At 46.6% G+C, this 13,666-nt stretch overlaps 1 protein-coding gene across 1 annotated transcript; it reads left to right on the top strand.

Moving 5' to 3' along the window:
* Nucleotides 1-4,576: 4,576 nt before the first annotated feature.
* LOC100049042 (methyl-CpG-binding domain-containing protein 4) lies at nt 4,577-6,956 on the top strand. Its single transcript, XM_044479129.1, has 2 exons — nt 4,577-4,835; nt 6,195-6,956. Exons 1-2 carry the CDS (start codon nt 4,788-4,790, stop codon nt 6,726-6,728), a joined length of 582 nt encoding a protein of 193 aa, XP_044335064.1. The 5' UTR covers nt 4,577-4,787; the 3' UTR covers nt 6,729-6,956.
* The last annotated feature ends 6,710 nt before the right edge of the window (nt 6,957-13,666 follow it).

Raw genomic sequence — 13,666 nt, 5'->3', positions numbered from 1 at the left:
AGGGATTTCAAGAGTTGTTACAACCCATCACGGAGACTGTGTTGGAGGAGGAAGAAGGGTGTTGACGGTGGTAATGGCGGCGCGACGGCGGATGGTAGTGGTGGTGGCATGGGGGCGGTGGCCTATGGCAGCGCCCCACCGACGGCGGCTCCCTTCCGTCTCCCTCTTTGTCGCAACAATGATTTCTTGATGTGCACGATGACTGGATGTGGAGATGAATGACGAAGGATTGCGGCGGCTAGGGTTAATGGTGTATATATAAGAGCTCTCCCATAGCCTCCTCCGTTGATGTAGCATCTCTCGTTTGATCCTAGTGCTCCAGGTGAGCATTATTCTCTCCCAAAACATCGCTTGAAGGCCAAGGAAGTCGTAGGAACAAACGGAGATTAAATCCACGAAGAATCCCGACACGAGAGGCAACTTTTGGTGAAGTTCTAGGGCTCATTGGATTCATATGAACGATGCCGATCCATTTCTGGTCTTACATCCTAATTTGGAGAACTTTGGATAAATGACTTTTTCCATCTCTGAAATGGCTAAGTCCGGGGTCCTGGATGTCCACCATTTGTACTCCTTTCATCGTGTTAAGTGCATGGGAAGTACTCATCACCAGCAAAACACACAAAGACAAAGAAAACTAATAAAAACCAACTAAGAATAAAGATTATGCAATGTTAATGGGGAAATGATAAAACTGGAAATCATGCATATGGACATGTATTTGGCTCGATGGGACATGATATAACTTGATATATGGAGATAATGTGCAACAAATGAGTTGTAAAAATGCATAAAATATGGAGCCATAAACCTATTAAACCTTGCTCGTCCTCGACTAAGAAGGTTGACTATATACGCTCATTGTTGCTAACTCTAAGCATACATTGAAAACCAAAGTCCAAAAGTGATATTCATCATGCAAGTTTGCAAAAGTTCGCTAGCATGGGAGTAATACCTGCAATCCTCGTAGTTCCATTTCCATGGAGGTCAAGAAAGACGGAAAAAATCTAGATCCTAAACAACCATTGCCGAAGATTTCAATATTACGTTGGGAACAGAAGAATGACATTCATAGACAAGAAATCATACATTAGTGATCGCATCAGAAGCACGAACCCAAGGCTTACTAGGTACAATAGGAAGATCGTATGTCTGTGTTAATCAACTTCTCAACTACCTATGATGCACTGGAGCGCAAGCCTATGCCTCACACTTAAGGGAAAATTAGAATAATGATTGGGGTTTGAGAAGACAAAAACAAAAAAGTCTTGCATCAGCACAACTGATCATTTTGCTATGGAGAAGGTCTTACGATCGATGTCAACACAAGGAGTAGGGACCACCATGCAACTAGGATGCACATAGAGCTATGGATATGTGAAAGCTCTCCTATGGACTAAGTGAGGTGTATCCAACTTGCTTGCTCATGAAGACCTCGAGCTTTTGAGGATGCTGGTCATCGGAATATACAAGCCAAGTTCTATAGTGTAATTTCCCCACTAGTATAAATCATGAAGCTCATGAAACTTTCTACTTTACAATGCATGAAGTGATGCTACTTTGAAGCACAACTGTATACTAAAAAGCACCTTCCTTTTTTCTTTTTTATTTCTTCTTCTTTTCTTATTCTCTCTTTTTATGCCACCTCCGTGGTGCATCTCTCTCTCTCTCCTTTTTACAAGCAACACCTTACAATGATGAATGACACACTTTCTATAGACACACTTCAACTAAAGTAATCATAACTCAAAACTCAAAACATGAGATAAACTCTATATGATGAATGCCTCTAGCAACATACCAGTATGTGAAATGATTTGGCGTAGCATAGACATAAAAACGTACAAGTATGAAAATATGGAGCTATCCATGCTATGATCATGCAAGGCAAATGAAAACATGTATCTAATCATGTAATGTTATATGATGGTAGTGTCGAGGCAACGAATCTGACAGTGAGCACTAGAGGTACGGATAGGGGAGGAACCTAGCTATGGCACATGTGTGACACTCGGATTTTATGAGTTCATGCCCCTCGCGGAGAGGTAAAAGCCCTATGTCTTGAGCCCTAAGGCTATGTTTTCTCTAGGGTGATTGATTACAGAAGGGTTGCGAACCCTTATCACGGCGCTAGGCGGTGGCTTATATAGAGTGTGTCGTCCCCATTAAGGCTACATTACAAGGGGGTAAAGAGGAGGGTTAATACATGCGTTACTAGTAACTGCCACTATAACTTCACTTGAAGCCTGGCGTTACACTCCTCGAACGTTGCAGGTCATGTGCGGCCCCTTTGCCTTCCATGTCTGAATGCTGGCGAGTGAGGCTGACTGGCGATGAAGCGTTCGAGAGGGCTACCACCATCTGAGTGGATATTCAAAAGTGGGTCCACGGATTCGGGCAAGGCCCATGGACCCTGGCAACCCTGGGCGGTGGTAGATGATTGGGGAGGTGGGTGGAGGCTACGACGGTCGTGAATAGAAGGTGGATCCAGCTGACGATGATGGAAGGCACAATGGAGGAGGAAGGCATGTGCGCGGCTGCTACTAGGGTTCGATCTCTGCCGCCAGTAGATGCTTCGTGGCGCGAGGTTGCGAGCTCCTGCTTTGGGAACGACCGGGGCACGCGTGGCCGAGGTCCCTGGCGCTACTCAGCCTCCATAGTGGACGCTGGTGGGGGACGGAGCTAGTCGACCCTAAGGGAAAGCTCCGCAATGTGGCAACCTCCTACGGTTCTGAGTAAGGTAAGCGCCGCCCCCTCTCACCCCCCCCCCCCAATTCCATCACGTTGGCACCTACTGCCCGAGCTTCGCGGCGGAGTAGATGAGGCAGATGGCAGGGGCTGCTGGAGGTGCGCGGTGACAGGGAGCATCGCTAGCGGGCGGCCTCCATGGTGGTAGCCGTCGGAGGAGGAGCACTTGCCACAGCGGGGGAGCTAGGAATAGGAGTTGCATGCCCAGTGCTCAACACCATATACCACCAACACGAATAGGGGTGACGGACGGAGACGAGATGGGTGGATTTGGTTGGAGCCACGGCAAATTTGATTTGGTGTTATTTCACATACACGACAAATTAATCACACAAAATATGGCTACTTTTGGTAAAATGCCACGACAAATTTGAACATGCTTTTGCCATGGCAACTACTGATCATATTTGTATTATTTCACATTCATGGCAAAAAAAATATATTAGCATGTTAAATTTGATAAAAAAAAATCCACGACCAATAAGAATATGTGTTTGCCATGGCAATTTTTCTCTTCTTTTTGTATTGTTTCACATACACAACAATTTTCATCTTCGTCCTTGTTCCTAAACAATGACAATTTCTCTATATGACATTTTTTGTGATTTACCATGGCACTTTTTATTTAAAGACATGGAAACCTTGCCATGTTCAAACACATGTCAAAGTTATAAATGTTTAAAAATATGGCAACTTAATATGTTCAACAACATGGCAAACTTGCCATGGCAACTTTGCCATGTTTAAAAACATGGCAAAGTTATGGGTGTTCAAAAACATGGCAACTTAATATGTTCAAAAACATGGCAAACTTATGATGTTTTTTGGCAAATGTATTAAAGGGCCATGGCAATTGTAGTTCACGGAGCATGGCAAAAATACTTTTCTTCGGGATTTTTCTACATTTTCTTTGCCATGGCAACTTTTACTTTATTGACACAGCAAATTTATTGTTTAGAGCATGCCAATTTTACCATTTTGAGAACATGTCAATTTTTGATATGTAGCATGAAAATATACTTGAGTAGCCATGGCAATTTTACTTTATTTCCATGGCAATATTACTCTATTTTTGCCATGACAAAATTTACTCCATTTTTTGCTATCACATACTTTTAATGATATGGCAAATTTTACTTTATTTTTTCCATGGCAAATTTATTGTAAAGAGCATGGCAATTTTAATTTAAATATGATGCCAAGTTTACAAACATGGCAAAATTTTACTATGTAGCATGGTATATACTTGTGTTCACATGGCAATTTTTAATTTATTTTCCATGGAAAACTCAAACCATTTCTGCGATTGCAAAATTTAATCCATTTTTTGCCATGGCAAAATCTACTCCATTTTTGCCATGGCAAGAATGCTTTTATTCACATGGCAAATTTTCATTTATTTTGCCATGTATTTTTTCTTTTTAAATACTTGGCTTTTATTTGTCACAACGTCTTCGAAGGGGGGTTTTCCGGATCGAACGTTCGATGAATATTAGGTTTTTGCCTATGTCATTTTTCTGCTTTTTATAGATGATGACATTTTTTGGTACTGCTTTTATTTTTTCGCTTTTTACAAGGCATGTAAGGAGGTGATGGATGAGTTGCGCTCGGGTTGTGTGTTTTTTTCATTTTTATTCGGGCTGATCCATCCTTAGTACTTCTTCTGTAAATTAATATAAAAGCATTTAGATCATTAAAATAGTAATCGAATCGCTCTTATATTAGTTTACGGATAGAGCACCAAATAAATCGTCCGGTAGACGGTTTCCAGACCTGACTTGCGGCAATTATCGGCGTTCTTATTTTTATTTTTGACATAGAGGGTGTATCAATTTCGGTGAGCATACCGTGGACGATCCTGTCCGTATATCCCCGTAACCACCTGCCCGAGATCCACTCTCCCCACTTCCGTCCCCATCCGGACGGCCGACCTTGGTTCCGTCCTCTCGCATCCGCCCGCCTACTACCGGCGCCGTCGCCGGTGACCTCTCCAGCGGGGCGCCTCCGAGTTCCCGACGCAGGCCACCTCACTGTCGAACATGGCCTCGCCGGCGCCGGTTCCGGCCTCGCCGGGGTCCTCCTCTCAGGTCCGTTTACCCTTCTTTGATCTTCCCCGCCTTGGTTGATTAATGTTTCCGCAGCTTTAATTTCGTCCCCTATGCAATCTCCTTGGTGACGGACTGATGGTTATGTAATGCTATGAGGTCGATTTCGGCGTGGTGGGCGCTGGTGTAATGCTCAGAGGTTGATTTCGTTGCTATTGTGGGGCTAGGTTTGGTTGCATCTGGCTGCTTTGTTTGGTAGGGATGGGTGGATTGTGATTAGTATCTACATGCCGGATCCCTGAACAAAAAGGTTGAGCCTTGTTCTAGAAGAACATCAATGTTGGCTGCATATTTGTTTGGATGGCCTCAGAATAGGATTTGGTGATCGATCCTGCACACATGCCTTTGGTTCGGGAAGGGATACATGAGAAATTTTGTTCCTTTATTCATCTGTTAGGCTGGGTTTATGTGCATTACTGTTAGTACTGAAGTTATAGACATGTCGATTTGGACTATTGTCTATATATGGTGAGTGCAGGTATGTGAAGACTGTTTAACTAGTTACAGGGAGGTTAGGAGCTTCAAACATCAACAGATGATTGTTGGTTATTCACTAAAGTCATAGTCGGGAACTTGGAATCAGGAGAATATGGAGGAGAAAATGAAGAAAATGTCAAATTTATCCAATTACAAGGGGTTAAGCTGTTCCCATCTCCTGTCAATTAAGCTAATTGATATAGAATTTAGATCAGTGTAAGCTTGTTATTGATCGATATTTCCATGGCAATTGGCAATGCAGCAGTGTTAACCTATTTGCGGTTCTTAAGATTTCATACAATGTGTACTCAATCTACACTGTTACATAACTAACAATAGTGATTAATGGGTCCAAAATAAAAGTTGTTTTTGTTTTTGCTGTATATCCCAGTAATATAATGGAACACAATTATGGCAACTTGATCCAGCAAAACAATTGTCTTGGCCAATCTCCTCTTTAGGCTCTGTTGAGGACAACAGTATAAGAAATAGCTGTGTTGTTGTGACATTGTTTAACCAAAGACAACTGCCAGCATGGAAAGCAAATGTATTGTGCAAACCATTAGATATTTCTTTTGTATTCATGTTTATAATCTGGAATGGCTGTGCATTTTTCTTTAGATTGTAGGAATGGTTGTGTTAGATGTGTTCAGGCTTGCGCAGTTTGCAAACACCACCTTTTGCACTATCTACTAATCATCCTACAGGTAGTAGGGAGAGTGGAAAAGGTTGTTTGACTTGCATTTGTGTTTTCCTGATAAGAGTTAAATTTCATGTTTTCAAATTGAAATGCTTACTTCAGATAACTTGCTTGCCTTGCCTGATATAATAAAATACTAAAAAGAAACCTTCTGATGTTGGCAGAAAAAACGAGGTGCAACGGAATCAATTGGCCTGTATGCTGTCCAGTGTTGTGAATGTCATAAATGGCGTACAGTTTCAACGAAAGATGAATTTGAGACAATTCGTGAGAACTTCACTGAAGACCCATGGTTCTGCAGTAAAAGACCTGAGTGCTCGTGTGAAGACCCTCCAGACATTGAGTACGACAGCAGCCGCATATGGGTCATCGACAAGCCCAACATACCAAAGCCTCCGCCCAAGACCGAGAGACTTGTGATCATGAGAGGTGATCTGTCTAAAATGGACATCTACTATGTCCTGCCAAACGGGAAGCGTGCAAGGGGCATCGGGGACGTGCAGAAGTTCCTTGACACAAACCCAGAGTACAAGGACCGCATATCAGCTGAAAGCTTCAGTTTTACGGTGCCCAAGATTGTTGAGGAGACCGTTTCACAGAGCTCTTTGTGGAAGACTAAAAAGGCTAAAAAGCAGGACAAGATAAATGCTTCAAGCAGCAAGAAGGACAAGGCAAATGCTTCAAGCAGTGAGAACTAGCCATGTCAGCAAATGCAAAACTGTCGCCTGCCTGCTTGGATGATCCTACCTCATCTACCTTGAAGCTAGTCATCAAGTCGGTTCTCTCTCTCTCTCTCTGCGATGTTACTCTGAGCGCTCCAATGCACTGAATCTCTTCCTTTTTATGCATGAGTTTCTGGTAAAATTCTGAGATGCTCGAGAAGGGCTGTAGCTTGTTCTCTTCTAATAAAAAGATCTAGTTATAGATGTCCTTGAGTTTACCATCCGCTGTGATACATTGTTTTACCAGATGACCATATGCGTAGAGATCTCATTAGAAAGCAGCCGAATTGGTCAATACTGTCCTAAGCTAGGGTGTTAATTCTGCCATCGTTTGATTTGATTTACATTCTGCACTGCGAAACCTGTATACTCCAGATGAAGGCTGACATACTCCAAGATTCTGTCATCAACCACAAATTCTGGCAAGGTCGCATAGGTAGCAGAAACTAACGCCAGATGAAGGCTCACATAAATCCTCAGAACAACTCCAACACGGGGAGAATATCATACGGAAACCAATATTCAATGAAAATTTCGTGAAAACTATATTTTAAAGTTTCAAAAAAATCTAAAAAAATGTGGGATGTTAATAAGGTGATGTTTTATTGCTACATAAAATTTCTAGTTGAGAAACATTACGAGATGTGGCACTATTTAACACTGATTTTGTCTTTTTCATAGCTCACATCTCGTAATGTGTTTTAACTTGAAATTTTATATGGCAAAAAACCATCATCCTCTTAACGTCCTACATTTTTTTCAATTTTTTTGACACTTTAAAACATCTTTTTCTCGTGGTTTTTATCGGTTTCCACCGAATGTTGGTTTCCGTATGGTATTCTCCCACTTCCAACACGTCGACCCAAACGGATGCGTGTTTGTTCCGCTTTTTGTCCATTTGGGCTGGCTTGTCCGCCCCCTTATGTGTTTGGGTCGGCAATGCCCGGACGTATTTTCGTATGTGTTTGGTTCGGCAATGCCCGGACGTATTTTCGTCCTGGCAGCCGGTTTGCGGCCATTTTTAGCTCTTTTTGGGACATATCAATACATTTTGTCCCAAGTTCACATAATTCAAACAAAATATAAATATCTCATAGTTTCACAACCAAATAAATCTCATTGTTTAGAAGCCAAATAAAAAATTAAATTATCACAAATATATTTGAAAGAAAAAATAGCTGAAACATCTATTGGTTGCGAACGTGAGTTCACATGTTCAACCAAATCATCTTGCAGTTGAATGTGGGTTTCCCAATTACGCATTTGATGATGAAATTCGGTGAACTGTGCAAACGTTGCCGCTCCTCCATGTTCAGGCACAACACAACATTGTCACCCTGAAACTGAAACCCTTGATCGTAAATTTCATCCGGACGTTCATCCTCTACGATCATGTTGTGCATGATCACACAAGCAGTCATCACCTCCCAAAACTTCTTGGTGCTCCAATTTCTAACAAGATATCGAATGATGCCCCATTGAAATTGAAGAACACCAAAGGCACGGTCCACATCCTTCCTAGCACTCTCTTGTGCTTGGGCAAATCTCTTCCTCTTCTCTCCTACATGGTTGGCGATTGTCTTCACAGGAGTAGTCCACTGAGGATAGATACCGTCAGCTAGATAGTATCTTTTGTTGTAGTGGTGGCTGTCAGTGTCAAAACCAGCGGATCTCGGGTAGGGGGTCCCGAACTGTGCGTCTAAGGCGGATGGTAACAGGAGGCAGGGGACACGATGTTTACCCAGGTTCGGGCCCTCTTGATGGAGGTAATACCCTACGTCCTGCTTGATTGTTCTTGATGATATGAGTATTACAAGAGTTGATCTACCACGAGATCGTAGAGGCTAAACCCTAGAAGCTAGCCTATGGTATGATTTTCTGTTGTCCTACGAACTAAACCCTCCGGTTTATATAGACACCGGAGGGGGCTAGGGTTACACAGAGTCGGTTACAAGGGAGGTGATCTACATATCCCTATTGCCTAGCTTGCCTTCCACATCAAGGAGAGTCCCATCCGGACACGGGACGAAGTCTTCAATCTTGTATCTTCATAGTCCAACAGTCCGACTGTCCGGAGACCCCCTAATCCAGGACTCCCTCAGTAGCCCCTGAACCAGGCCTCAATGACGATGAGTCCGGCGCGCAGATTTGTCTTCGGCATTGCAAGGCGGGTTCCTCCTCCGAATACTCCATAGAAGATTTTGAACCCAAGGATAGTGTCCGGCTCTGCAAAACAAGTTCCACACACCACCGTAGAGAGAATAATATTTTCACAAATCTATTCTGCTGACACGTTTTGACAGCACGACATCATGTCATGGCCCGGTCATTATTCGAACCGTTTTTCTCAACCAGCACCGCACATATCGCGAGGCGGTTTTCTTGACATGTCTTGTCAAAGCAGAGACCGTGTCCCCCTTATTATGGGATTCTCATCAATACGGACGTGGGTAACCCAACCGTGCCATCAATTACGGTGTTTGGGGAATAAGCGATTTTACCAGGCAAGTGGGGAGGCGCATCGCCTCTTCTGCCCCTATAAAGGGACAAGGACTCACCCTTTTTTACCCACGCCTTCTTCCTCCTTGCTTACCCATTCTCGCACACTCGAGCTCCAGCGCCCAAGTTCGCGTCTTTCTTCTCAAACCACTCCAAGCATGTCCAGAGCGGGAGGCAAGTGGATGGTCTCCTCCGTAACGGAGGAGAACATCACAAAGTTACGAGAAGCCGGATATCTGGCCGTGGATATCACGCACCGGCTGCCAGATGCAGGGGAGCTCATCCCTACGCCCGAACCCCATGAGAGGGTAGTTTTCCTTACCCACTTCGTCCGCGGACTGGGATTTCCCCTCCACCCGTTTGTCCGTGGGCTCATGTTCTACAACGGGCTGGATTTTCATGATCTGGCCCCCAATTTCATCCTCAACATCTCGGTGTTTATCGTCGTGTGCGAGGCCTTCCTCCGCATTAGGCCCCACTTCGGCCTGTGGCTGAAGACCTTCAATGTTAAACCGAAAGTGGTGGTCGGCTAGCAAGCAGAGTGTGGAGGCGCCATGGTGGGCAAAATGCCAACGTCACCTGGCTCGAGGGCTCCTATGTGGAGACCATAAAGGGATGGCAATTGGGGTGACGCCCCCCAACTTGGTGGCGCCCCCCAAATTTCGATCCGGAATCCCCACGCGGCTCACTTCATGGAAAGAGAAGGGCCTGTCCTCGGGTTCTTCGGTAGAGCTGACCGGACTCCAAACCTGCATCGGGAACATGGTGAGCAAGAAAATCAATCTCGTCAACGTGGTCCAGGTCATGCTCTTCCGCCGGATTCTCCCGTGTCAACGACAGGCATTCAATTTGTGGGAGTTCGACCCGACCCAGCACCAGACGCTGCGAGAGCTCTACGACACGACGCACAAGGACGTCTGGAGGGTGTTGTTCAAGGGCGCCGAGGTACCTCCTTCCCTCACCGAGGACTGCGGACTCAGCGCAAAGCGCCATACCAATCCGGTAAGTTTTTGTATCTCACAGGGTATTTATTTGCCCCAGTCAAATGATGTGTGGGATCTAAGCTCCCATGCCATTAATAGGACTGGATAAAGACAGCGGAGCAACTCGATTGCCCAGCCCGCCTGCCTGAAGATCCCGCAGATGCTCTCCTAACGGAGATGCTAGCTCCGGCACCTTACGAGGTGCCGGCGAAGAAGACCAAGAAAAAGGCCACGGGGACCCAAAAGGGTCTCCGGCGCAAGGTTGTATCGGACTCATCGTCCGATGACTCCGACGCGCACTCCTCCCATGAAAACGAGGAGGAGGAGGAGGAGGAGGAAAGTTCTCTCCCCCCAGCCGGGGAGACAAGAAAAGGAAGGCCGACCCAACAGGGGAGGCCGAAGGGTCCAAGAAGGGAAGGACCCTCCCTCCGGACTGCTCCACGACGGCCGCCTACAACGGCGACGAGTGGCTACCCAGGGTCAAACCCCTGGCGAAGCCGTAAGTATCCGGACACCATAGTAATTCATGGTATGTTTTATTGCACTGCTTCTCCTCATGCCGAACATGATTATGCAGTCTGTCCCGAGCTCATCTCGACGTATCTTCGTCGCGGTTCATTGGACTCGTCGGATATGAACAATGGTTCTCTTCCGACCGCCTCCACCCCTCGCCCTACGGACAATGTCGAGGTGTTGTCTCAAAAGGCACCGAGCCGAGGGGAGGTGGTCCTGGGGGTGTTGGAAATATGCCCTAGAGGCAATAATAAAATGGTTATTATTATATTTCTTTGTTCATGATAATTGTCTATTGTTCATGCTATAATTGTGTTATCCAGAAATCGTAATGCATGTGTGAATACATAGACCACAACACGTCCCTAGTGAGCCTCTAGTTGACTAGCTCGTTGATCGAAAGATAGTCATGGTTTCCTGACTATGGACATTGGATGTCATTGATAACGGGATCACATCATTAGGAGAATGATGTGATGGACAAGACCCAATCCTAAGCATAGCTCAAAGATCGTGTAGTTCGTTTGCTATAGCTTTTCCGAATGTCAAGTATCATTTCCTTAGACCATGAGATTGTGCAACTCCCGGATACCGTAGGAGTGCTTTGGGTGTGCCAAACGTCACAACATAACTGGGTGACTATAAAGGTACACTACAGGTATCTCCGAAAGTGTCTGTTGGGTTGGCACGAATCGAGACTGGGATTTGTCACTCCGTATGACGGAGAGGTATCTCTGGGCCCACTCGGTAATGCATCATCATAATGAGCTCAATGTGACCAAGTGGTTGATCACGGGATCATGCATTACGGTGCGAGTAAAGTGACTTGCCGGTAACGAGATTGAACGAGGTATTGGGATACCGACAATCGAGTCTCGGGCAAGTAACGTACCGATTGACAAAGGGAATTGTATACGGGATTGATCGAATCCTTGACATCGTGGTTCATCCGATGAGATCATCGAGGAGCATGTGGGAGCCAACATGGGTATCCAGATCCCGCTGTTGGTTATTGACCGGAGAGTCGTCTCGGTCATGTCTGCGTGTCTCCCGAACTCGTAGGGTCTACACACTTAAGGTTCGGTGACGCTAGGGTTGTTGAGATATTAGTATACGGTAACCCGAAAGTTGTTCGGAGTCCCAGATGAGATCCCGGACGTCACGAGGAGCTCTGGATTGGTCCGGAGGTGAAGATTTATATATAGGAAGTCAAGTTTCAGCCATCGGGAAGGTTTTCGGGGTAATCAGTATTGTACCGAGACCACCGGAAGGGTCCCGGGGGTCCATCGGGTGGGGCCACCTATCCCGGAGGGCCCCATGGGCTGAAGTGGGAGGGGAACCAGCCCCAGATGGGCTGGTGCGCCCCCCCATGGGCCTCCCCTGCGCCTAGGGTTGGAAACCCTAGGGGTGGGGGCGCCCCACTTGGCTTGGGGGGCACTCCACCCCCCTTGGCCGCCGCCCCCCCTTGGAGATGGCATCTCCTAGGGCCGGAGCCCCCTAGGGGTCCTATAAATAGTGGGGGGTGGAGGGAGGGCAGCCGCACCCTAGCCCCTGGCGCCTCCCTCTCCCTCCCATGACACTCCTCCCTCTCCCTGAGCTTGGCGAAGCCCTGCCGAGATCACCGTTGCTTCCACCACCACGCCGTCGTGCTGCTGGATCTTCATCAACCTCTCCTTCCCCCTTGCTGGATCAAGTAGGAGGCGACGTCTTCCCAACCGTACATGTGTTGAACGCGGAGGTGCCATCCGTTCAGCGCTAGGTCATCGATGATTTGGATCACGTCGAGTACGACTCCATCAACCCCGTTCTCTTGAACGCTTCCGCGCGCGATCTACAAGGGTATGTAGATGCACTCCCCTCTCCCTCGTTACTAGATGACTCCATAGATTGATCTTGGTAATGCGTAGAAAATTTTAAAATTCTGCTACGTTCCCCAACAGGGGGCGCCTCGAGGCGACCTCCGGACCCTGGGTACAAAGGGAGAAAAACTCCCACGGGCTCCGAGTTCGGCCCCCAGCCGAACACTGCGCCAAAACCTTCGATGGTTCCGGACTCCGGCAGGCGATCCCCCGTTTAGGGGGCGCCGGCCGCTCGTGCCGGTGTCCTTTGTCCATCCAGAGGCACCGGACAACTTGCTGGAAGCGCTTCGCAGCGCCTCCATCAACGAAGAGCACCGCACTATCATTAGTGCGGTGATTGAAAAAGTTTAATCCGCCAAAAACGGACTGACCGAAGCTTGCGCCAGCCTCCTAACAGGCTTTGAGGTAAGTAATGAAAATATAAGAAAATATTACCGCATAGATAGTAGCCCCTGATGCTCTATTCGGTGTTCGAGAAGAAAGGCCGAATAGAGGATCAAATGATGCATCAGGAGTCTAATCAGAATATATCTATGTGTATGTGCAGGCTTCACTGCTGGCCGCGGCCGCACGTACTGCGGAGGTCTCTGCACTGAAGCAGGACCTGGAGCGGTCCGAGAACGAGCTCGGCCTTATCAAGAGGCAGCTCCAGGAGAGCAAAGGTAAGCAATACCTTGTCTACGCTTTGAAAAGAAGTTCAGTTGTAAAATAATAGGATCATCATGAATTTGCCAAGGGCCACGATCGAAGTGGCGACCCTGAGGAAGGAGCTGTCCGAGGCCGAAAACAAAGCGGCCAGGGAGCGCCTTGAGCGGGAAAAATAAGAAGCCCGAGTGGGCGAGGTGCAGCAAGAGCTCGAGGCTCTCGCCAAAAAACACGAGTCCTTGGAGCTTGACTCTAAGACGCGAAAGTCCGAGCTCGTGCAGGCGCTTGAAAGCGCCTGGAGCGCCAAGGTTGAAGCCCACAAGGCCCTCCAGGAGATTGATGCGGTGAAGAAGATAGCAGTGGGTAAGGCATTCATTATGCAAAGCAAGCATGTGAAGGAAACTTTCCTTTTTCT

This window comes from Triticum aestivum, chromosome 1A (genome assembly GCF_018294505.1).
Source record: "Triticum aestivum cultivar Chinese Spring chromosome 1A, IWGSC CS RefSeq v2.1, whole genome shotgun sequence".
Taxonomy (NCBI): Eukaryota; Viridiplantae; Streptophyta; class Magnoliopsida; order Poales; family Poaceae; genus Triticum; species Triticum aestivum.
This window is presented reverse-complemented; position numbering and strand designations above follow the sequence as displayed.